Source organism: Myiozetetes cayanensis, unplaced genomic scaffold, assembly GCF_022539395.1.
Source record: "Myiozetetes cayanensis isolate MyiCay16 unplaced genomic scaffold, myiCay2020 scf22, whole genome shotgun sequence".
In the NCBI taxonomy this organism is placed as follows: domain Eukaryota; kingdom Metazoa; phylum Chordata; class Aves; order Passeriformes; family Tyrannidae; genus Myiozetetes; species Myiozetetes cayanensis.
The window spans coordinates 10,872,621-10,894,616 of record NW_026087434.1 but is presented as its reverse complement, the minus strand read 5'-3'; the positions used below and the strand labels follow the sequence as shown (position 1 = coordinate 10,894,616).

The 21,996-nt window shown below is 48.3% G+C and overlaps 1 protein-coding gene across 1 annotated transcript in view; it reads right to left on the bottom strand.

Annotated features, from left to right (window-relative positions):
- Nucleotides 1-21,996, bottom strand: part of SHISA6 (shisa family member 6) — a 237,155-nt gene that overhangs the window by 6,644 nt on the left and 208,515 nt on the right. Inside the window, exons 4-5 of the mRNA XM_050319542.1 lie at nt 21,596-21,658; nt 8,237-8,389 (exon numbers count right to left, since the gene is read on the bottom strand). Coding sequence (XP_050175499.1) covers nt 8,237-8,389; nt 21,596-21,658 — 216 coding nt within the window. The remainder of the gene's footprint in view (nt 1-8,236; nt 8,390-21,595; nt 21,659-21,996) is intronic.

The window sequence follows — 21,996 nt, the reverse complement described above, 5'->3', positions numbered from 1 at the left end:
GTGATCACAAAACTGGTTTGGTGGTCATTGGGTGTTCTCTCTGAGACACTGAAACACCTGCCTAAGGTTTCAGACTTCATTTTCTCAGGCACCTTCATTGATAGAATTCATCCCATCGAATGTTTCTTGCTCAGTTTGCTGTTTCTGCATCTTAAATGATCTCTTTTGCTCAGAAATTCATCCCACCCCCACACACACACAGCCTCCTCTCTTTAGCTTTCAGAGAAACACTAGGGACTCAGAGAGGGTGTTGGCTCCTGCAGCTGGTACCATGTTAGATCACTTAAATCCTGTGGCTGGAATGACCTGATTCAACCAACTTATAATTAAAAGAAGCAATTCCACAACTGTTTCAGTTTGGGTTTTTGTTGTTTTTTTTAAACAAGAGAAACACAAAAACTTCCTGGTTGTTCCCCTTTGATGTTCACATCCTGTAAACTGGGATTACTTACCTGGAAGGAGGCTCAGCAGTTCTTGGGCTTCAAGCCCAGTGCAGCCTGTAAGGAAATGTCATTAAGGCCAGGAGGTGGGAGGTATTTGAGGGGAAGGAGAACTTCCCTCTGTGCTTGTGGCTGCAGAGATGTAAAGCACAGGACATCAGTCCCAGGACCAGAATGGTCCTGTCACAAGGAGAAGAGCAAAACACTGGCTTCTGTCAGGAGTCAGGGGATGGAGGAATGTTTAATGCTCAACACTGATCATCTCTATGAGCCTCCTTCCTCATTTATTTGTCTGAGAGGTTTCCTTGGTGTGCCCAAAAGCACCTCCATCCTTCCTGGCTCCAGAAGAACCCAGAGTGAGCCCCATCCCAGACAGCTGGCAGGCAACCGCCCTCTACTTGGAGAAGACAACACAGCCCTCACTGCTGTGTAGGAAGGGGACTCCACATGCACAGGTACAGCAAGTTTCTCCACCTTCCAGAGGAAACAAGCTTCTTGAGAAGTAATCTCATAGGATCATCTTGGGGTGGGGACCACAGAGCTGGGAACACACAAAAACACACGACCCAGTGTGCACTTTCCCTGCCAACTCAAGCCAAGAGTTGATTGGCAAAGACATCCTGTCCTACAAGACCCGACATGAAATTCCTGTGGAAAGTCTTTTGCTTATAAGACAAGTATGATAAAGATGTATGATAATGATAATAAAGAGGGACACCATTGATTTTCTCAGCTCAGTATTTCATTCTGTAGTAGGTAATGTGAGATGGGAGAGTATCAGGTTGTGGAAGAGGAGAATTGCACATGCATGGAGATTCTGAAGGTTGTTTGAGGGACAGAAAGAGCATAGCTCTGCTGCAGGACAGTCTGGGCAATCCAGGGGCAGGTAAGGGAGGTGGTCCCACTTTCTGTAGGCATCCAACAGGCCTAGAAGTGAAATATGGGTGGAAATTTCCTCTCTCCTCTGAAATAGCCATAAATCCGTTGGTTTGATGCACCGTGTTGGCTGAGAGTTGACAATTGGCTGGTGTCCCATGAGGCAGAGCTCAGGTGGTAAATGGGGGCTGACACCATCCCAGGGGTTTGCTCATAAAAATCACAGAATCTGCTGAGCTGGAAGGAGAGGTGAGTGCCCAGAGGTGGGAAGCTCCTTCCTCAGTCCACTCCCACTGCCCAGGGACAAGTAGGGATCTCACAGAGTCCCAGAATGTGCTGAGCTGGGAGGGACCCACAAGGATCACTGAGTGCAACCCTCAGCCCTGCACAGGCCCAGCCCCAAGAGTCCCACCCTGTGCCCCAGAGGATCATCCAAACCCTCCTGCAGCTCTGGCAGCCTTGGGGCTGTGCCCACTGCCCTGGGGAGCCTGTTCAGTGCCCAACCAGCCTCTGGGGGAAGAACCTTTTGCTGAGATCCACCCTGAGCCTGCCCTGACACAGCTCCAGCCATTCCCTGGGGGCTGTCCCTGGTTCCCCCAGAGCAGATCACAGTTACCCAGTGGTGCCTAAATGTCTTCTCCAGCCCTGGAGAGCTATCAGCACCCTGTGCTGGATGATGTCGCTCATGTATGACACTCATCTCTCCCACACATTCTCTTTGCTGTTCCCTGGACCCTGCTTCTCATGGGCCTGTGCACAGCCCAGAAGATCTGTGAGCAGGGTGGGTGATTCCCATCTCAGTATACCAATTTACAAGCTGAGAACCTGTGCAAGGGCCTGTTGGCACCACCGTGGCTGCCAACCTCTTCTGCACAGCCCACACACCACCAAGGCTGAGGTTCCCCACAGCTCCCCTGCACTGGCACACCTCCTGCTGCTGGGATTTGCTCTCCAGAGCACACACTGGAGGAACAAGTCTTTGTTTTTTTTGCAATCAAATCCTTCTTGGAAGAATATCTCCTTGCAAATATCAGACAGCACCTCCCCTGGCCTCAAACACTTGTGCCTTTAAAGTCACCTTCGAGGAAGCCTGAGAAGGACTGGGGAAATTCCAGATGGCCACAGTAAGTGTGGGCATTTTTATTCTGTAGTTTATTTCCACAGAAATGCCCCACACTGTGTGCACAGGCCTGGTAGAGGTGCTTGGGCTGGATGCAGAACAGGAACGAAGCAATTACAACTCTGGCACTTGGCCTCTGCTCTGGGTGACAGGAGTTCCACTGGATTTGCCCAAGTGACTCAAAATAGATGTAATTAAAGCAGAGAACAACCCAAATGGAGATGTGCTTGGATGCCCACACCTGGCTGTGGTAATTGCCAGCAGGAGCTAAACCAGCTTATGTGAGCTTTGCAGCATCCGAGGCTGCTTTAGCGAGGTGAATCAGCTGATGAAAAGTGAAGTTGTTCCTTGCTAATTTAGATTAAACGCCCAGCATTCTCTACACCTTAAATTTTTTTTCCCATTAGTAGCATTAAAAATATCCTTTTCCCCCCTCTCCCATCCCATGTACAAGTTTGCACAGCCTTTTGCTGGCCGTGGTTTAGCCTTTCAGGGAGCTGACTTCACCTCAGAGGTTCTTCTGAGCTCACCCAGGCTGTGCCCCCCACGATGCTGAGAGGCAGGTGTGGGTGTTGGCACCGCTATTCTGGGAACATTTCCTGCTGCAGACACGCTTCACATCTCCCCCTCAAAGGAATCAAAGCTGAAACAGCAGTTTCTCCTGAACAACCAGCTGGTTTAAGCAGGCACCAGACAGACTTTTAACAGGCTGTTGCCTCTGGAAGGCGGTGTCGGTGTGAGCCAGCGGTGGAGAGCAGAGCTTGGCAGGAGGTTCTGGATCACACACGTGCCGTGGTGCCAAGAGACGAGCTCAGCACAGCTCTGTAACCACTGTGTCTGTGCACCCAGGGGCAGCCAGGAGCTAAACACAGCCCCAGGCTTTGCAGATGGGAGGCACCAGCGGGTTGGGGTGGGAACTGGGGATTTCTGGTTCCGTGCTTGGCAAAAACCAAATTCTGTCCCCAGGAACAGAAATCACAGAACGGTTTGGATTGGAAGGGACCTTAAAAATCAGCTCATTCCACCCCCCTGCCATGGGCATGGCCACCTTCCATTCTGATCCATCTCATCCTCATTGTACTGGGACACTGAGGCTCTCAAACCACTGCCCCTTATCCTGTCATTGATAGGAGAACAGAAAATTGTAGTTTCAGACAAAATAAAACTACCAATGTGTTTCTCCATCAGTGAGATGGAGATTGTGCACAATCCATTATGTTTTTCCATCAAGGATGTGCTTAAAAATTAAAAAAAAAAAAAAAAAAAAAAAAGGATTTCAAAAGGCCAGAAATTGTGAGCAGAAAAAAATATATCACTGGTGTATTGAGTGACAAAAATTTATCTTTTTTTTTAAGTCAATCCCATTGTTCTGGCTCATCACTTGTGGTTTTCAAACATTTGGAACTGGAAATCATGTTTTCTGCACACTTTCTGGGCTTTTTTCAGTGGTTTTGGTTGGGTTTTTCCTGCTCCTTTGGCAGTTTCTGGAACACTGACCAGGGCTGGTCTCGCCAAATTTCAGGAATATTTGAGTGATTCAACTGCCTTGACTTTAGGATAAACTGATTTCCCCTGTGACTCCTTTTTTGGGATTTTTTCCTCCCATTTGGGGGGAGATCCCCAAATAAGTGCTCTCCAAGTGCTCTTACTCACACATTACACTTGGGCATGTCTAAGAAACGCAGAGCACAGCTCCTTTGACACTGGAATTAGAGAAACAAGGAACATTTTTTTGTGACCTGGGAAGAGAATATGGAAAAGCCAAGGGTATTTTTGCTTCCTGTGGTTGCAGTTAACATGGTGAAAGCAGCTGCACATGTGTGAGTGTGTGAGACCATTAAAGTAATTCCTCTGCTTTTCTTAAAGGTAATTTTTCTTTCCCTGCAGCTCCAACACATTCTCTCTTCAGGCTTGTACCTCCTGTTTTAATTGGCCTTAACATTTTGCAGCTGCCTAGTCATTTGTGAGGATTCTTTAGCCAACACCAAGTGGTTTAATATGCCTGAAAATATCACCTTCCTTCCTGACTGACCTTTCCCACTTAGCTGGAAAGAGCAATTCCCTGGAGCTCTGGGCAGGATGGAATTAAAAGGGCAGCTCTTCCTCAGCCAGGGGTTTCCACACCCACCCACCACTGCTTTTCCCACCTTCCAGGGCTGCCAGGGCATGGCTGGAGTAGGTCTTCCCATGGAGGGGGTACCCATCCCCTTAGAGACCTTCCTACCCCTGGGAGCAAACCCCAGGTGGGTTTCCTGTTGTCTGTGCCTTGAAGGAAGACCTGGGGAAGTAAAGAGCCCTGGAAGCAGAAAGATCCCATGGGACTTGTTTTTGAGTGGCTTCTATGCAGTCAGCAACCTGTTCCTACAGCTCTTAACAGGTCTGGAGCACCTTCAAGCCTTTGCTTTGGAAGGATGAGAAGCCACAGTGTTGCTTTGTCAGTTAATGGCAGGAGAGATGAGTGCCTAGAGGTGGGGAGGTTCCTCCTCAGTCCAGTCCCACTGCCCAGGGACACAGCAGGGATCTCACAGAGCTGCAGAATGTGCTGAGCTGGAAGGGACCCCCAAGGATCATCCAGTCCAACCCTCAGCCCTGCACAGCCCCATCCCCAAGAGTCCCCCCCTGTGCCCCAGAGGATCATCCAAACCCTCCTGCAGCTCTGGCAGCCTTGGGGCTGTGCCCACTGCCCTGGGGAGCCTGTTCAGTGCCCAACCAGCCTCTGGGGAAAGAATCTTTTGCTGAGATCCACCCTGAGCCTGCCCTGACACAGCTCCAGCCATTCCCTGGGGGCTGTCCCTGCTCCCCCCAGAGCAGAGCTCAGTCCTGCCCCTCCTCTGCCCCTGCCCAGGCAGTTGGAACTGCAGGGAGGTCTCCCCTCAGTCTCCCCCAGCTGAACACACCAAGTGCCCTCAGTGTCCTCACACGCCTTCAAATCCAGGCCCTTCCCCATCCTCCTTCCCTCCTTTGGACACTCTCCAATGGCTCAATCTCTCCCTTCCATTGTGTCCCCCCAAACTGCCCCAATATTGAGGTGAGGCCACCCCAGGGCAGAGCAGAGCGGGACAATCCCCTCCCTGCTGCCCCCAGGACAGGGATGTCCCTCCTGGGCATTGTAATTCGGGTTCTTATCCAGCCAGGAGCTGAGCAGCCCCCGAGAGCAGTTCTGGTGTCACTGAGAGAATGGGACCCTGCGAGGGGTCAGAGAGGATCGTCCTTCCCTGATCCCAGCACTGAACAGGCACAGGATCCCTGATGGCTCTGTGGCCAAGGTGGCTGAGGTGGAGCTGGCCATGCCTTTGCTGAGCTCTGGCCTTATCTCTGGCAAGGAGATACTAAATTTTATTTCTTCTTGATTGATTATTCAATGTTCTTGGGCAGAAATTGTCTTTCACTGCCTGACTCTGCTAACTGGAGGAAAATAAGTAACATTTACCTGCCTGGCAAGCCCAAAGAAATGCAGACCAACAGCTGAAACGTAGATTTAGAAAGTATCTAATGCCTTTTACTTTACTTAAATAGAAATATTATATTAGTTAAAGAGCTCTTAATTAACTTTTTTTTTTTTAACCCTAACAGGGAGTTTATTAGAACGAAGTCATTTGAAATATGAACAATGAATTCCCAGTAAGTAATTTTCGAACTCCAGCATTTAAATATTACATTTGTTGTGTTGCCTTTGGCTCCTTCACATGGAATACGAAAATTATATTGCTGGTATTTTCCAAGGGAAGGTCTGGGAGCTGGGTGCCTGTTTTTCCTTTGGCTCTGGAGTAGACCAGCTGTAAGAAAGTGATTCAGTGATCCTGGAGGTGCTGAATGTATTCAGTCCCAGTGGGAGCTGGGAGTGCTTGGCACTTTTAGAGTCAAAACTGTCTATTTAGTTACTCAAAAACACAGTGCCAAGCACTTGGTTTGGCATTTACCAGGTGCTTTGCAAGAGGATGTGTTGGTGCCTTGCAAAGATCACTGAGCTCTGTCTACACCTGCTGTGGAGGGGGAATAGTTGGTATTTCCACTTCGGGGTTGCTGGTGCTGAATATTTAAAGGGGTCACTGAACCCCATTCTGATGTTCTTGGGTTCATGTGGACTCTCAAAGTTCCAGTGAACAGTGTCAGGGACAGGAACAGCCCAGAGGGTCAGGAAAAGCTCAGGAGAGGAGCACTGACTGCTCAGCACATTGTTGAGAACCTTCAATCTTGGCAGCTTAGCACAACTTTTGTCATTGTAGACAAATGTCTGTGAAACCACAGAATCATAATGTGAAATCCCAGAATGGTTTGGGTTACAAGGGACCTTAAAGCTAATCCACTTCCACCCCCTGCCATGGGCAGGAACACCTTCCACCAGCCCAGGTTGCTCCAAGCCCTGTCCAACCTTGGACACTTCCAGGGATGGGGCAGCCACAGTTTCTCAGGACAACCTGTTCCTGTGTCTCCAGGGGGTATATTTTGTGTGTCAGGAAATTTTTATTTCAGCTGAGAAACGAAAACAAATTCTCACCTCCAACTGGGGATATTTTGAAGCAATAATATCACAATGCCATGATTTCAAGGGATTTCCAATATCAAGCATTATACCCATGAAAATGGACTGTTCATCAACGGGATGCAGTGGAGGGGACATCCTTTTGGTTGAGAGGGTAAGATCCAAACGTTTCCAGGGACACATGGCACATGGCCAACTGAATGATGGAGGTGGCAGGTTCCAATCTACAAACACCTGAGCTCTGCTCTCCAACACAGTTAAACACGTTTGCTTTTAAGCAGATCAAATGTGTTTGACAATATTAAACAGGTGTGTAAATCCCATGTTGAGGTGTCAAAGATGGAATGAGAGGTTGTTTTGGTGCTACATTTCCTTTGTCTCTTTTGAAAAATATTCCACAGGTATGTCTTATGGAAAATCCAAGGGGTTCCCTGCCACTTAATTGTGTGTGTCTCACTTAAATGGCTAAATTGGGAATGCAAGTTTTATTCAGCCTAAGGAAGTTAGATCTGCTCCTCATCCTCCCCTTCTATCAGTGAAGGTATTGTAATTATAAACACTGAAGTTATTTCTCTAAATTAGGCACTGGGAATACGTGGCTGCATCCAGAAACTGCTCATGGAAACATCCAACTGCAGACCCGGGGTGAGCCTGGACAGAGCATTTGCCTGCACAAAAATCCCTTGTTTCATAATCCCACTGAAGCTGAAGTGTGTCAAGGTGATGAACTGCAGCATTACAGGACTGTTGGCAGAACAGGGCATGAAAGAGCAAGAAAGGAGAGCTCCTGACCTGTGTGTATGGGGAAATGTGCTGGGACACCCAAAACCCTGGATCAGGTTATGGCACACACCCCATGGAACACAGGGATCCCAGCACTGCCCAGGGATGTCACCTGACACAGATGCTCCCAGTAATCTCAGCAGCTTTCTGTTGTTGTCTGCTTCCAGCTACCCCTGTGGATGGAGAGACCTGCCCTGGGGTGCCAAGGTGAGGTCTGAGCCCCCTCAGCTCTCCTGGACTCCGGCACAGAGGAAAAAGGATTCTCAGCAAACTCCATCAGGAGCAGTCTGAGGTGGAGGAGTGGGAGGCAGCACAGCAGGGGGGTCAGTAAGCAAATGACCACATGTACTCTCCCAGTAATGAAATGACTTTGCCTCTCCTCATCCTTGATGGAAAGCAACAGCCAAAGGAATCATTACTGGAGATGCCAACCCGGGAGAGCAGAGCAGAAGGAGGAGGTTATTGCCTGAACACTGAGCCCAGTGAAGCTCAAAACAAAGAGATACAAAGGAAATAAAATGAGCTGACACCTACTTAGTCTCTTCAGAGAAGAATATTTACTTGGGTTTGTCTTGACAGCAGACTCGTAGGATGGTGGGAGGTGAGAGAGGTTCTGGAAGGACCTGGAGAAGGACAGGTCGTAGGGTTCGGTGGCAGAAGTGAGGATGTTGTTCATTCGTGGCTTGTCTGCAAAAAAAACAACAGAGAAAGGCAGGTCTACAGTGTGCACCAACCTGAGAGGAGAGAGGCAAGTCATTCCCAAACTCCAGCAGGCAGGGGAGCTGTACCAGAGCCAGCCCCAGTGACAGGATCCTGGACACAATTCAATCTGGCACCAGCAGAGCAGAGAAATGGATCCTGGGGAGATGTTTCCTTGTCCACAGTGATTATGGAGAGAAGCAAACTGCTGCCTCGAGAGCACCTGGAGCACGTGGGGAGGGGGTCTGGGCTGTCAGTCACCCACTCACCATGGGGGGCTGTGGACTGACCCCGGTGCAGCCTGAACCCGCTCAGGCAGCATCACCTACCTTCACCCCCACAAACCGTGCTCTACCCACCCCAGAGACACAGAAAACAAGTCTGTGGGCTCACTGTAACTGGGGCTGATAATCAAATTGCCCTCTCATTGTACCAGACCTCTGGTTAATGCCATAAGCCTGGAAGCTCCTGGGAAACACAGGGCCATGGCCCCGGAGGTTCTGGTGGGATCTGGGGATGTTCTTGCTTCCCCAGCACGCAGGGGGGTGTGAAGTGGGACTAAGGGACCGTGTCTGGGTGCAGGCAGATGACCAGGCAAGGTGTTTGAGTGGTCTCTGAGGCAGGAAAGTGCTGTCCCTGAAGGGGTGGAGGGTGCATGAAGGTGCCCCCCACCCGAGGGATGGAAAGCGCCCCTCTACCGATGTTCATTTTGTTGGTCACTGGGGGAGTCCCCAACCAGTGTCTCAGTGCCCTCTGTCAGGATTTAAAGCTAAGAGCACCAGAAATAAAGATTAGCACTGGGCCTGGATGCTAAAATTCAAGTCCAGACTATCTGCAAGGTTTTGAGCCCTTGTTCCTTTCCTGCAAGCTGGAAAATGAGCTTTCATCAGCTCAGCCAAGGGACAGGGACCTGTTGAATGGCATTTATAACTCCCAGGTGTTCAGATATTAAAATAGGCAGATGTGAAAGTGTTTAACAAAGCAAAACCTTCAATTATTGGAAGCAAAGCTAGAACAGATTGCAGTGGGCTCTGTGGGAGCTCGTAGCAGTGATGGGGTTGCATCAGCTGCATGAAAAAGGCCAAGCCAGTGGCCACTTCAAATATGGCCTGAAAATGAAATCAGAAGGCTAAATCCTCTGCAGCAGCTGGGGAGCAGCAGGAGGCCCAAGCCTTGGGTTTACATGTTGCTGTGGTACAGCCCTAAAATGTGCTCACAAAGAGCAATGCAATGTGTGCTCAATATGCCCTCAGCAGCCTCCAGGCCCCTCTGAGCTCCTCTCAACCATGGGCTGGTTGAGACCACAGCACAGATTCTGACCAAAAGTGACAGAGCAGCAGGGGAATTTCACCTCAGAAAATGTGTTGGCTCTGTGCACTGTCGAGTCATTTGCCAGCTTCTCCCACCTCCCAGAAAAATTAAAAGCAAAATCCACCCCAATACAGTGCAGGTATTTCACAGACATTTTTCTAGACCTGGGTTAGAGGTTAAATTGTTTCCTTCAAAAAATATTTGCAGGAGCCAGGCCACCCCCTCCCCTGCTGCCTTCCTCCTGTGTCCTGTTGGCCAGCAGAACATTTTCTTTCTCTCTAAGGTTCTCATTTCACTGTGTATTCCTTGGTGCTCTCTGCTGCCTAGAAATGAGCCCAGCAGCTCCCTGTGTGTCTGGTTTGGGGATCCAGAGCTGCCTTCACAACTTTTCTCCCACTGTGACTTCCCCAGGGTGTTTTAAACCTCCTGTCACCCACCCTTTGAGTCATTCCAGGTCCTCTCAGACACCCACAAAGGGCTGAAAGGAGTGAGGGAGGACCTACCAGAGGTCTGATGTCACAGAGTCACAGAATGTGCTGAGCTGGAAGGGACCCACAAGGATCATCCAAACCACCTCCTGGCCCTGCCCAGGCCCATCCCCAAGAGTCCCCCCCCGTGCCCCAGAGGATCAGCCAAACCCTCCTGCAGCTCTGGCAGCCTTGGGGCTGTGCCCACTGCCCTGGGGAGCCTGTTCAGTGCCCAACCAGCCTCTGGGGGAAGAACCTTTTGCTGAGATCCACCCTGAGCCTGCCCTGACACAGCTCCAGCCATTCCCTGGGGGCTGTCCCTGGTCCCCCCAGAGCAGAGCTCAGTCCTGCCCCTCCTCTGCCCCTGCCCAGGCAGTTGGAACTGTTAAAGACATTTATAGACTATTAAATTTTCTTCATCTCAACCCAGGAGTTTTCTCACATTTAACTTTCTGATATTCTCCCCCAACCTGCAGGTGGGGCAGTGAAGTGGCTACATGGGGTTTATTTGCCAGCTGAGGTTAAACCACAGTGATTGACTAATCCAAGGTGACACCTTTCCTTTTGGTAAAGGCAACAACAGTAGGAGCAATGAAACTGCAACAGAAGCAGGAACACTTGTTCTGCTTTCTATAGACAAGGGAAGTACTGATTCTGAGGTCCTTTCACTCATCACAGACCACAGCCTGCATTGATTTCAGCTTTTAGGAAGGCAATAACAGGAATGTCGTGAGATTGGTTCACTATAAATGGCTTAATTTGTTGATAATCTTTATAAAGGAGAGACAACCCCATTTCCTGTGCTGTTCATTACATTTTGGGGGTGCTTGCCAAATAATTGCTTTGTTTTTTGTTTATGTTTATGTCACCCATGTATTGACTCTTGAATTACAACCACCATGTCACCAAACCCAGTTCTTGCTCTTTCCTCTCCCTGGCACATTGATTCCCTACACTCTGCTGCTCCATGAATTTCCTCCCAGTGGAGCTTCCTGCACAACAAACCCCTGCAGTGATTTCTTTCCCAGCTATGCCCAAGGTGTGACTGGGAGGGGAGGAACAGCTTCCCCTGCTCTTGAGCACCAGTCTGGCTCCAGTGTGGGATCCCCCAGCCTGTGGGATCCTCCAGCCTTTGGGATCCCCCATCCCACATCTCAGCATTGTTTTTTTCCCAGTTCTAAGGAATTCCAAGGCACTTTCTCACAGAATTTAGCAAGAGAGAAAATTTCCTCCTGGTAATGCAATAACCACCTTAATAAACTCTTGTGTTCCTATTGCTCATGTGCATCTCTGCACTCCTAGAACAGGGTGATTGTCTGCCAGGAAGTCCATAGCCCCAGGTGAGCTCAGAGCTGGAGTGTCATTGCTCAGAGAACATTGTTTCCCTGCTGAAGACTCCAATCCATGTCTAATAGACTGACTGAAGGATTAGGGAGTGCATCATATTCATCAAGGGGATGGAAATAATTGATTAGATATTATCCAGTAAACAGAGACTGTATCACCATCAAAACTATGTCCCTACTCCTCTCTGTGCTTGTGTGGCAAGCACCCTGGGGTAACATCTCTTTGCAGATTCCTCAGCCAGAACCTGTATCTGATCTCCATTTCCATGGAGGTTTGGACATGCTGCAATAAGCCCAGTCCTATGTATGGAATTTGTGCTTTGTGCCAGAGCAGGAGCATTAATTGACTGCTTGCGTGAAGTGTGTGAAATTAAGTGCCACACATTTATCTGATGGGCTGGTGCAGAATCAGTTCATCTTCTCCCTGCCTGTTCCATCCAGTCAGTCAGGAACAGGCTGTAATGCTTTTGGCAAATGAGAAGTCACCTTGAAATCCACTGCCCATCATTCAGCAACACAAGTGATAAACTGAAATGACCAAAGCTAATTTCAGATGTCTTTTGCATAATGTAGTTTGAGGGGGAGATCAGAGAACTGAGGGACTCCACTAAGGAGAAATATCTTGTGCAATTTATATTCAGTTCAGCCAAAGTTTCTTAGCAGTTTTTAACTCCTGCAATATATTTGAGCCATGATTTTTTTCTGCTCTCTCCCCTCTTTGTTTGTGCTGTTTGTTGGCACCTATGGAGGATGCAGGACATAATCAACTATCAGGGCGTAAATAAAAGGGTCTCCCAATCCCTGACAGGCAGCTGGGGTTGTGCACTGCTGTGTTTCCAGCATTCCCACTCGTTCCAATCCAGCTCTACATTCCTGGAAACTGAAGGTGACCCCTGGAAAATGAACTGTGGTTACTGGGATTACCTTATTTGTCCCCATTTTGCTCACCCCCACCCTGCAGCCATGGGTCACTTCACGGCCCTCTGAGCCACCATCCACTGTCAGAACTGTTTGCACAGCTTTTGCAGGGGAACACAGAGCAGATAAATCTCCCCCTGCACATGCAACAGGGATGGGAACATCACCCGGGCAATGCCATTTCTCTTGGGTTCTCTTTGCTGGAAAGAACCACACCTTTTTACAGTCAGTGCAACATCTTAAAATTCTGCTGATGTCTCTGATTAATTCAGCAGGAGAGGGCTCAGCTCTGCAGCACTTCCTCATCTCCTGAGCAGCAGTGGTGACACAGCTCTCTGGCAGGGCTGGTACTGGCACAGCACAGCCCAAATTCACCCCAGAACTGGCACTGTGAGCTCAGGAAGGGAGCAGGGAGCTATCGGGAGCTGTAACCTCTGTTCTTGCACACCTACCAAGGACTGTACATTGCACAGGATCCCAGAATCCCAGGATGTGCTGAGCTGGAAGGGACCCACAAGGATCATCCAGTCCAACTCCTGGCCCTGCACAGGCCCATCCCCAAGGGTCACCCCCTGTGCCCCAGAGGATCATCCAAACCCTCCTGCAGCTCTGGCAGCCTTGGGGCTGTGCCCACTGCCCTGGGGAGCCTGTTCAGTGCCCAACCAGCCTGTGGGGGAAGAACCTTTTGCTGAGATCCACCCTGAGCCTGCCCTGACACAGCTCCAGCCATTCCCTGGGGGCTGTCCCTGCTCCCCCCAGAGCAGAGCTCAGTCCTGCCCCTCCTCTGCCCTTGCCCAGGCAGTTGGAACTGCAACAACTGAGGTGTCCCCTCAGTCTCCTCTCCTCTTCTTCATGAGCAGAGCTGTCAGGCCACTCCAAACCCTGTTGGATTTCTGTAGGAACCAGAGGACTCCTGGGCCAGGCTCAGAGAGGCTCCTGCTCCGTTCACATCAGGCTCTGGCAAAAGGCTGGAGAAGGGGCCATCCTGGAGCTCTGCACCTGAGGAGCCAAAGCACTGCCCACACTGTGGATGTGCTTCCTACTCCATCCTGGATCCAAGGAGGATCTGGAGCCTGTGGTTGGGGTGTCACACCCATGGGTGTTGGGGGCCTGCAAGTTGTTGTGCCTGGGGATTGCAAGGACAGCTGGGCTCTGAGGGGACACTTGGATTCACTCCTCTGATTTGGAACCTGTGAGGGCAAGAAGAGCCCTCTGAGCTGAGGGGAAGCCTCGTTTCGTTGCCAGTGCTTTGCAAACTCTGCAAGCTCAGGGCTCAGAGGTCTGAAGATTTCTAGAGACTTGTGAAGATTAGACCTGAAGTTTTGTGGCATCTTGCTCTGCCCCTGTTCCTGGAAGACAGTTCCCAAGTGTGTTTACATGAACACAAAACCCTTCATGTTCAAGGATGGGAGCAGATGATATCCAAGACCCACCCCCCCAAAAAAAAAGTGAATTTTTGGCAAAGTTTTAAACTAAGCTCAAGTGGTAAAAGGGATGTGCTGCAGATTTACATTTGAGTCTGCACATATGTTGTGCGAATTCTGCAAGACATTTCAACAGATGCCTTTTAAAACATTCACCCAGAGAAAGCAAACAATGTCACCTCGGAGGAGCTGATACCACCCAGCCTTCTGCTGCTCAGCTTCAGCTCAGCACAGCTCAGCCCTCCATCAAAGCACTCCCTGCTCCCCAGCACTGCTCCTGCTCAGCCTTCAGAAGGCTCACACTTAAAATCCTCTCGGATTCTGATGGAAGTTCTTACAAAGACCTCATTCCTTGGGAAAGTCTGGGAGCACCGATGACGTTCTGCAGCCTTTGAACCACAACTCAGGCCTCCCAGGCCATCCTGGAGTGCCACGCTGTTGTAGGAGGTGAAGAATTGATGTTCACAGACTCAAATTAAAATTTATAACATATATCTTCAGTGTTTGTGTTGTCACACTTGTTTTTTTTCTATGTTACAAACACTGTTATTAATAGTCCTTCACATCTCTCATGACGAAGCTCAAAGAGGCTCCTACATTTCCAGGTCAGATGCTCTGTGCTGTAAATCAGCAGCTCTCTGGTGAGTAGCTGCCCTCATTTAGAAGAGCTGGAGATGTAGGATTTTAAATTCAGTCAGGGATAAAAACCCTCTGCCTGTCAGGATGGTGCTGGGTTTGGGGGTTTCATGGATCGTGGCTGAGAGCAGAGCAGCAACTGAAGGGGGAAATGGAAAGAGGAAGAAGGAACATCCTGCAGGGTGTGCCCTTCAATATGACAATACATGACCCAGCAGGAGAATATCTTTGAATTGGATCATCCAGGAGGCATTAAGAGGAGAAAAAGAAGTGCTTAACTGACCCTTGCATAGCTACACACCACAACACGGGGTGGAAGGAATCATGTTGCCAATTAAAATCAAAGGAAAAACTACAGACAGTGGAACTGCACTTGGCAGTCAGATCAAAGGGCAGATCCATTCTCCTGAATTTGCTGCCTTTCCATGGGGATGCAGAAAACAGCCTGTGCAAGGGCCTCGTGCTCAGAATTTGTCGCTGCAAGGAGGGGGAGCTGGTTCAGCAAGGAAAGGTACAGGATTGGGGAATGTTCTGGGTTGGAAGGGACCATAAAGACCACTCAGTTCCAACAGGGACACCTTCCACTGTCCCAGGTTGCTCCAAGCCCCGTCCAACCTGGACTTGGAAACTTCCAGTGATGGGACAGCCACAACTTCTGGTCTAGCTGGAACTACATGGTCTTTAAGGTCCCTTCCAAGCAACACCATTCTGGTTTCTCTGTTTCTGTGACTAAAGGAAGGTCAGCACACGTCATCAAAGGTCACATCACTTCAGTGAAACCATTTTGGCTCTGCACTGTGGGACATTCTCAGTCAATTCTCGGGGCCAGACAGGACGATGCTGACCCTGATCCACCGAAATCTTTGCTCCAACCTGCTCGAATTCCGTACCTGGATCTGTGTGGCAACACAACAATCTGTGTCCTTTGCTTTGCAAAGCTGGGGAGCCAAGCAATGAATCCTCATCATCGGACAGCCCCATCCCAAATGGCAACTTAGAGGCACCAAAAAGCTCCTGTCCTGTGGTGCAGTCCTGTCAGACCCCCTGGTTGCTGCTCCCCCCTCACTGCAGCCCTGCTGCCCTGGGGAGCATGAGCTCATCCCATGGCTGTTTGTTCTGGAGGTTATTGCTCCAGATCTGATTATCCTCTCGTTTTCTCACACATATTTCTACTGGGGATAAATCTAATTTAAACAGTCCTTAATTGTTATGATTTTGTAAACAGTATCTTAAACACAATAGACACAAAACTCTTGACAAATTGCTGGAGGAGATGTGACAGAATAGGGAATCATTTCATATCTTCTGGGATTGGCCCAAATTGAGGCTTCTGGTCTGATGTTTGAAAATTGATGCAAGGATTTTTTTTTTCAGCAAAGCCCTATTACTGTGTGGGAAGGAAGATGCCCTGGATTTTTTGAGGGGAAGAAGAGAGAAAGAAGGAAAGGAAAGAAAAGAAGGAAAGAAATAAAGAATGAAAGAACAGAGGAAATAAAGAAGGAAAGAGAGAGAGAAAGAAAGAAAGAAAAAGAGAGAGAGAGAAAGAAAGAAAGAAAGAAAGAAAGAAAGAAAGAAAGAAAGAAAGAAAGAAAGAAAGAAAGAAAGAAAAAGAAAAAGAAAGAGTTTATAAAAGACACATAAATCCATATATTTATAGTAACCTGATAAAAGTTCACGCAGATATAAAATGAAATTTGGCTCCATCAGAGCAATCCCAGGCACCATCTCTGGAAAAACACTTGGCCAAATTAATGACTTGAATTAATTTGCTGCTAATTGTTGTTTACCAAGTATATTTTGAGCTGATTGTCAAATGCAATTAACTGACATAAAAATTCTGATATGGACTTCCTATTAACTGTATTATTTGAAAATGTGCTTGGTATTTATATAGATATTAAAAAAAAATGTTTCTTAGATCCTCTTCAGGGTAGGATAATTATATATGCACTAAATGTAATGAGATTAAACTTCAGTGGCAGTAAAAAATAAAGTAATAAGCCTTACAGAAACTAAGCCCAGGCAGTCAACATATATTTCTGTTACAGCTGAAGCTACACTGCCCTTTTTTTTCTTTTTTGTGCCCCCAGCTTGGTTTTTTTCTTCATATTTTAATGGTTTTTATAGGAAAATCATTTTATGTGCTTATTTTGTATGAAGACTGAATATCTAAGAAAGATAAATTAATGTATCAAAAGATTTCACTCCATTTCATATGTAAAATGAAATGTGCTCAGAGCCTGGGACTCGCTCCCTCCCACTCACCTTTTACATACAAATCACTACATTTCCTCAAACTGCTGCAGAGTTTTTAATTTGCAGCTCAAATCTGCAGCTGATGTAGAAATAAAGTCTGGAGTTCAGGAAATGCACATCAAAATTCTGATTTCAGTGGGACTGGGGTCTGAATTTAGAATTTAGGCTGAGGTTTCTAAAGGGCTGGAGATACCTCTGAAATGGGACATTTGGTGTCCTGGAAGGGAATCAGGGGCAGGAATGATCTGAGAGCAGAAAAAAATAAAGGATTTCTTCGAGATGTGGGGTGGTGAAAGTCAGGGTGGGTCATTCACAGCCCTCAACAGGAAATTGAAATGCTGGGATTGCAGAGCATGGCTTGGCAGAGCCACAGAATCCCAGAATTCCAGACTGCTTTGGTGGGAAGGGACCTTAAAGCCCATCTCATTCCACCCCCTGCCATGGGCAGGGACACCTTCCACTAGTCCAGGTTGCTCCAAACCCCGTCCAACCTGGCCTTGGACACTTCCTCTGACTCACTTCCCTGTGGTCACTCTGCTTGGTCTCCACTGGGAATTGTCCTGCCCAACACACCACATTCTCCAGACACGTTATCCCCTCAGTGCCAGCCAGGCCAGCAGGGAAGGGAGCCTTTCTCCTCCCTCTGGGATGAGGTGATGTCAGCCTGACAGAGCAGATTACACAGATTACAACCCCACCAGTCATCAGCAGTTATTCCTTCCTGCAACAGAAGAGGAATCCCAGCACTGCCATGGGCAGACTGTCACATGGAGAAGCTGTGCCCCAGGAGTGGCACCTCCCATGCAGGGTCAAACCAGAGACCCTTGAGGGATTAACCCTGGGAACCTGCACTTGAAGTAGAACAGCTCCAACAGCTGAGGGCAAATCTGCTTTTTGTGTTTTTTCCTGATTCCTTGTGAGCAGAGGTTGTTCTTATCCCCTGTAAATAGTTCCTCTGTGGCATCTACAGGGAGCAGAACAGAAACCTCAGGGCATCAGTTGAGCATCCTCTGCCTCTCTCAGCTCAACAAAGACAACATTCCTGGTACAGTGGGTTTTTTCCCAGAATGATGTTTGGTGGAGCAGCTGCCCCTCTGCACATCTGGGTCACACTGGGACACTGAGATCCTGCTATGATTCCCAAAACAGTGGAATGGCTGCCCCATTGCACAGCTCCATCATTCCCTCACACAAAGTTCCTGCTGTGATTCCCAAGAGCTTTGGGGAAACAAATGCTCCTGCAGAGCCCTGGGCTCCACATCTGCCACAGCTGGGAGTGGAAATTCTGTCACATTCCCCATCCTGTAGGAATCCTCTACTGCTCAGTCCCAGGGTGGAATGAGTCTGGAGACTCAGTGTAATTATATATTCTAGAATTATAGGTGAAGGGAAGAGACCTGTGAAATTCCTCTGGTGGTGGGGAAAGGGAGAGAGGGAAGCTGAGCTGACAGGAATTCCAGGTTCCAACAGCTCACCCTTCACACATCCAGGTCAGAGCATCCCTGCTGGGTGGGACAGTCCCTGAGGGAGCTCCTCCAGGAGAAGGAAAGATAGAGAGAGAGAAAGAAAGAGAGGGAGAAAGAGAGAAATTTAAAGAGAGAAAGAGAGAGAGAAAGAAAGGAAAAAAGGAAGGAAAGGAAAGGAAAGGAAAGGAAAGGAAAGGAAAGGAAAGGAAAGGAAAGGAAAGGAAAGGAAAGGAAAGGAAAGGAAAGGAAAGGGAAAGGAAAGGAAAGGAGGAAGGAGGAAGAGGAAAGGAAAGGAAAGGAAGAGGAAAGGAAAGGAGAAGGAAAGGAAAGGAAAGGAAAGGAAGGAGGAAAGGGAAAGGAGAAGGAAAGGAAAGGGAAAGGAAAGGAAGGAAAGGAAAGGAAAGGAAAGGAAAGGAAAGGAAAGGAAGGAAAGGAAAGGAAAGGAAAGGAAAGGAAAGGAAAGGAAAGGAAAGGAAAGGAAAGGAAAGGAAAGGAAAGGAAAGGAAAGGAAAGGAAAGGAAAGGAAAGGAAAGGAAAGGAAAGGAAAGGAGAGTGTTGTTTTTTTGGTGAGGTCACTCCCAGCCTTGCTTGCTCTGTGCTGTCAGAGAAGGACGTTTATCGTTTATCGAGTTAAAAGTGAACTGACCCCAGGCCATGTGCAAGAAAGGCATGTCTTGCCCCTCACACCAACTTCTTTCCCTCCTGGTCTGTTCAGAGACTGTCACTACAGGCTGAGGAACAGAGCTCATGAACAAGATGCTCAGAAAGGCTTATGTGCCCCTAAAAATTGGCACAGTACCCCAGAAAATGCACTTGCTGGGCTGGCTCAGAGTTGCAGCAGGAACTCTGAACTCTGTAAACTCTTTGGATGCCTTATTTAACAGATCCAAATATCTCTTCAGACTCCCCAAGCAATGGCCTCCCAGCAACAGCACATGTGAGTGTAAGGAACAAAAGAGCCCGTGGCCATATGGATAACTCAGGAATGAAATGGAACTCTGAATCACACAGTTATTTGTAGTCAGCTCATCCAAGTCACTTTGTTCAACCAAATTATTAAGACTCAGGAATGCAAGAAATCCGAGATCATGAGTTTATCTGCCTTGATTTTTTTGTCTCTTAAGTACATAAAAAAGCAAAGCAGCTGCCAGGGCCAGAGGGAAGTTGAGTTGTTTGAGCACAGGTTGTTCCCTTGAGTTATTGAATGAAGATGGAGCTGTACTGAAACTCCTGAGCAGGAAAATAGGACTCACCTGGCTCTGCTGGGGCAGCTCACAACCAGCAGCTGACAGATTTTTAAGAACAAGTAGTAAAACAAAAGAGAACAAACCACAGTTTCAACACTGTTTCTCTGTCTTTTCCTTCTTTTTTTTTCCTCAGGAAGGTAAAAAGGTAAACAGAGTGAACAGTCTGAGGAACATTTGAGGCTGTTGATTCAGATTTGATAAAAATTCCTGTGGCACAACCAGATTTAAAGCTGACACTGTTTCTCCTGTGGTTTTTGGAAGACAGGAAAAGAAATCCCAGTAATGTTGTCTTACAAGTGAAAGTAACTTGCAGGCTGAGGAGATCCTGACCCACCCTCCAGGAAGGAGAAACACCAAAGACTTTAGGTGACCTTTCCAAGGGCTCTCCCACCATTTTTAGCAGCATGGAAATTTCCATACACGGACACAACTCGCAGTAAATCAACCCCAGAATAGTTAACAGGTGAAGTTTCAGAATTAAAAACGAATACCAGGACAAAACCAAGCAACAAATACAGACTCAGAGCTGCAAGAAGTGCACATTGAGATGAGATCTACCAATCTCTTCCTGGTTCCTCAGCAGAAGGAAGATTCCAGCTGCAAGCTGGAGGAATAGATCACATTCCAAGGGTAAAGGGGCAGGGAAGAACATGGACAAGACCAGGACAAGGAAGCAGCAGAAGAGGGAAGAAAGCAGAGAGGACCTGAGGGGTCATTCAGAGGGGGTCTGATTGCCCAGAGATGGTTTGGGTGGTGGTGACTGGTCTGGGTTGGGATGGAGCCAGGGAGCTGTGGGTGATTGATTGGGTGATGGAGGGGGGGCACTGCCCACACTCAGCTGCTGATGTGGGACCAAGGAAACCTAAAGGAGGAGGGAGAGAGGGCAGGGGAGGCACAAGGGCTGGGGGGCCAGGGCTGAGCAGAGAGGGATAAGGTTTCTGGCCATGGAAAAGGCAAAGAAATCTCTCCAGGGTGGGATGAGCTGAAGGAAACAAAGTGGAAAACAAAGAACTGTCTTTGAAGAGTGTCTGAACTCCTGAAACTGGCTCCAGGATGACATGGGGTATCCCTTATTAGGTCAAGAGGGCTGGGTAGAGAGGTGCCAAAAGTGCTGCTAAGACATGTTTCATGAGACATGAAACTCATGTTCTCAGAGCTCAGCAAGAGCACTGGCAGGAGCTTCACAGATGTGGAGCTGTTTGGGTAAAAAGACCAAACCCAGGAAGCTCTGGGAAAAGTCTGGAGGGGCTGCTCTCCCCTTTAGAGGGATGAGCAGACAGGTTGGTGATGAGAGGCTGCTCCAGACACCTCCTGAGGTGGCACCGCTGAGGTTGTGGGGACAGGGAGTGCTGGTCAGTCTGTGGTGGGCGTAGGGACGAGAAAGGTGCTCTGGGTTCCCTAAGTCCCTGGGTCAGAGAAAAGTCACGTTTGCACAATAAAATAGGGAGGGTTGGAAGGGTGTGAGAGCAACCACTGTAAATGGTTTAGGAAGAGGAGGTTCTGTCCGTGGCACTGGGCAGGGGCAGCCCTGAATCCCCCATGGTCTCTGTCTGTCCTGGGCAGCAGAAACTCGAGTGATGTTGAGCAGTGAGTCAGGGCCTTCAGCAGGTTATTCCAACCAGCCCCATGCAAGCAGGGGTTGGGCAGCCTGGGTTTAGCCATGAACCCCAACTCTGGCCACATATTATTGTGCCAAAACCACATCAGCTTAGGAAGCCTTGTCCCATGTTCCCTGTCCTTCAAACTGCCCTTGCACAGATGCCCAAGCAGCACTGGAAGTCGTGGCTGGGCTGACAAAAGGGACTTTTCTTTGATTGTCATTTTTCCTGGACTGTCTGGTTAAACCTGACACTGCTTTGCTGATGTGGAAGAGAGAAAGGAGCAATCAGACCCGGGGGAACACGAGGTTGGTCGGCACAATTCTAAAAGCCTAGGCCATATTTCATTGTGCACACTATTGAAAAATATGGTCTTGTATTTAATGTTAATGGAAAGCATCAGTCATGCAGCATTGCCATAGGAACATTTCTATTAACATTAAACATACTTTGACACCAGTAAATGTTACTGGCTGGCAGAGGAAAGTTACACCGTGTGTAATTTTGCTCTTTGTTATCTCTTACCATGTGTAGGTGTCTGGGTGGCACTGTCTAGTATCAGGTGATTATAATTTTGTTCTTGGTCATCTGAAATTCATAGAAAAAAAAAAATCCCTTTAAGAACAAGCTTGGCAAAGCCCGTGATCTGCAGATGATAATTACAGCTCACAGCACTCACAGGAAATCTCAGCGTCATTCAAGAAAGGAGAGGAAAATGCTTAAGAAAGCAGAAGATTCTGTTCTGTAGTTCACTTAAAATTCCTGATGGAAGAAGAATATTATAATAGGAATCTGCTGCCCTTCTGCTGAGCCTGCAAATTAAGGTTATCTGCAAAGGTGAGAAACATGTCCAGGCAGGAGCAAACCGTGGCTGCTGGACCCACATGGGCTCCTGGGAGCTGCTGGAACCTCAGAGCCCCTGCTCC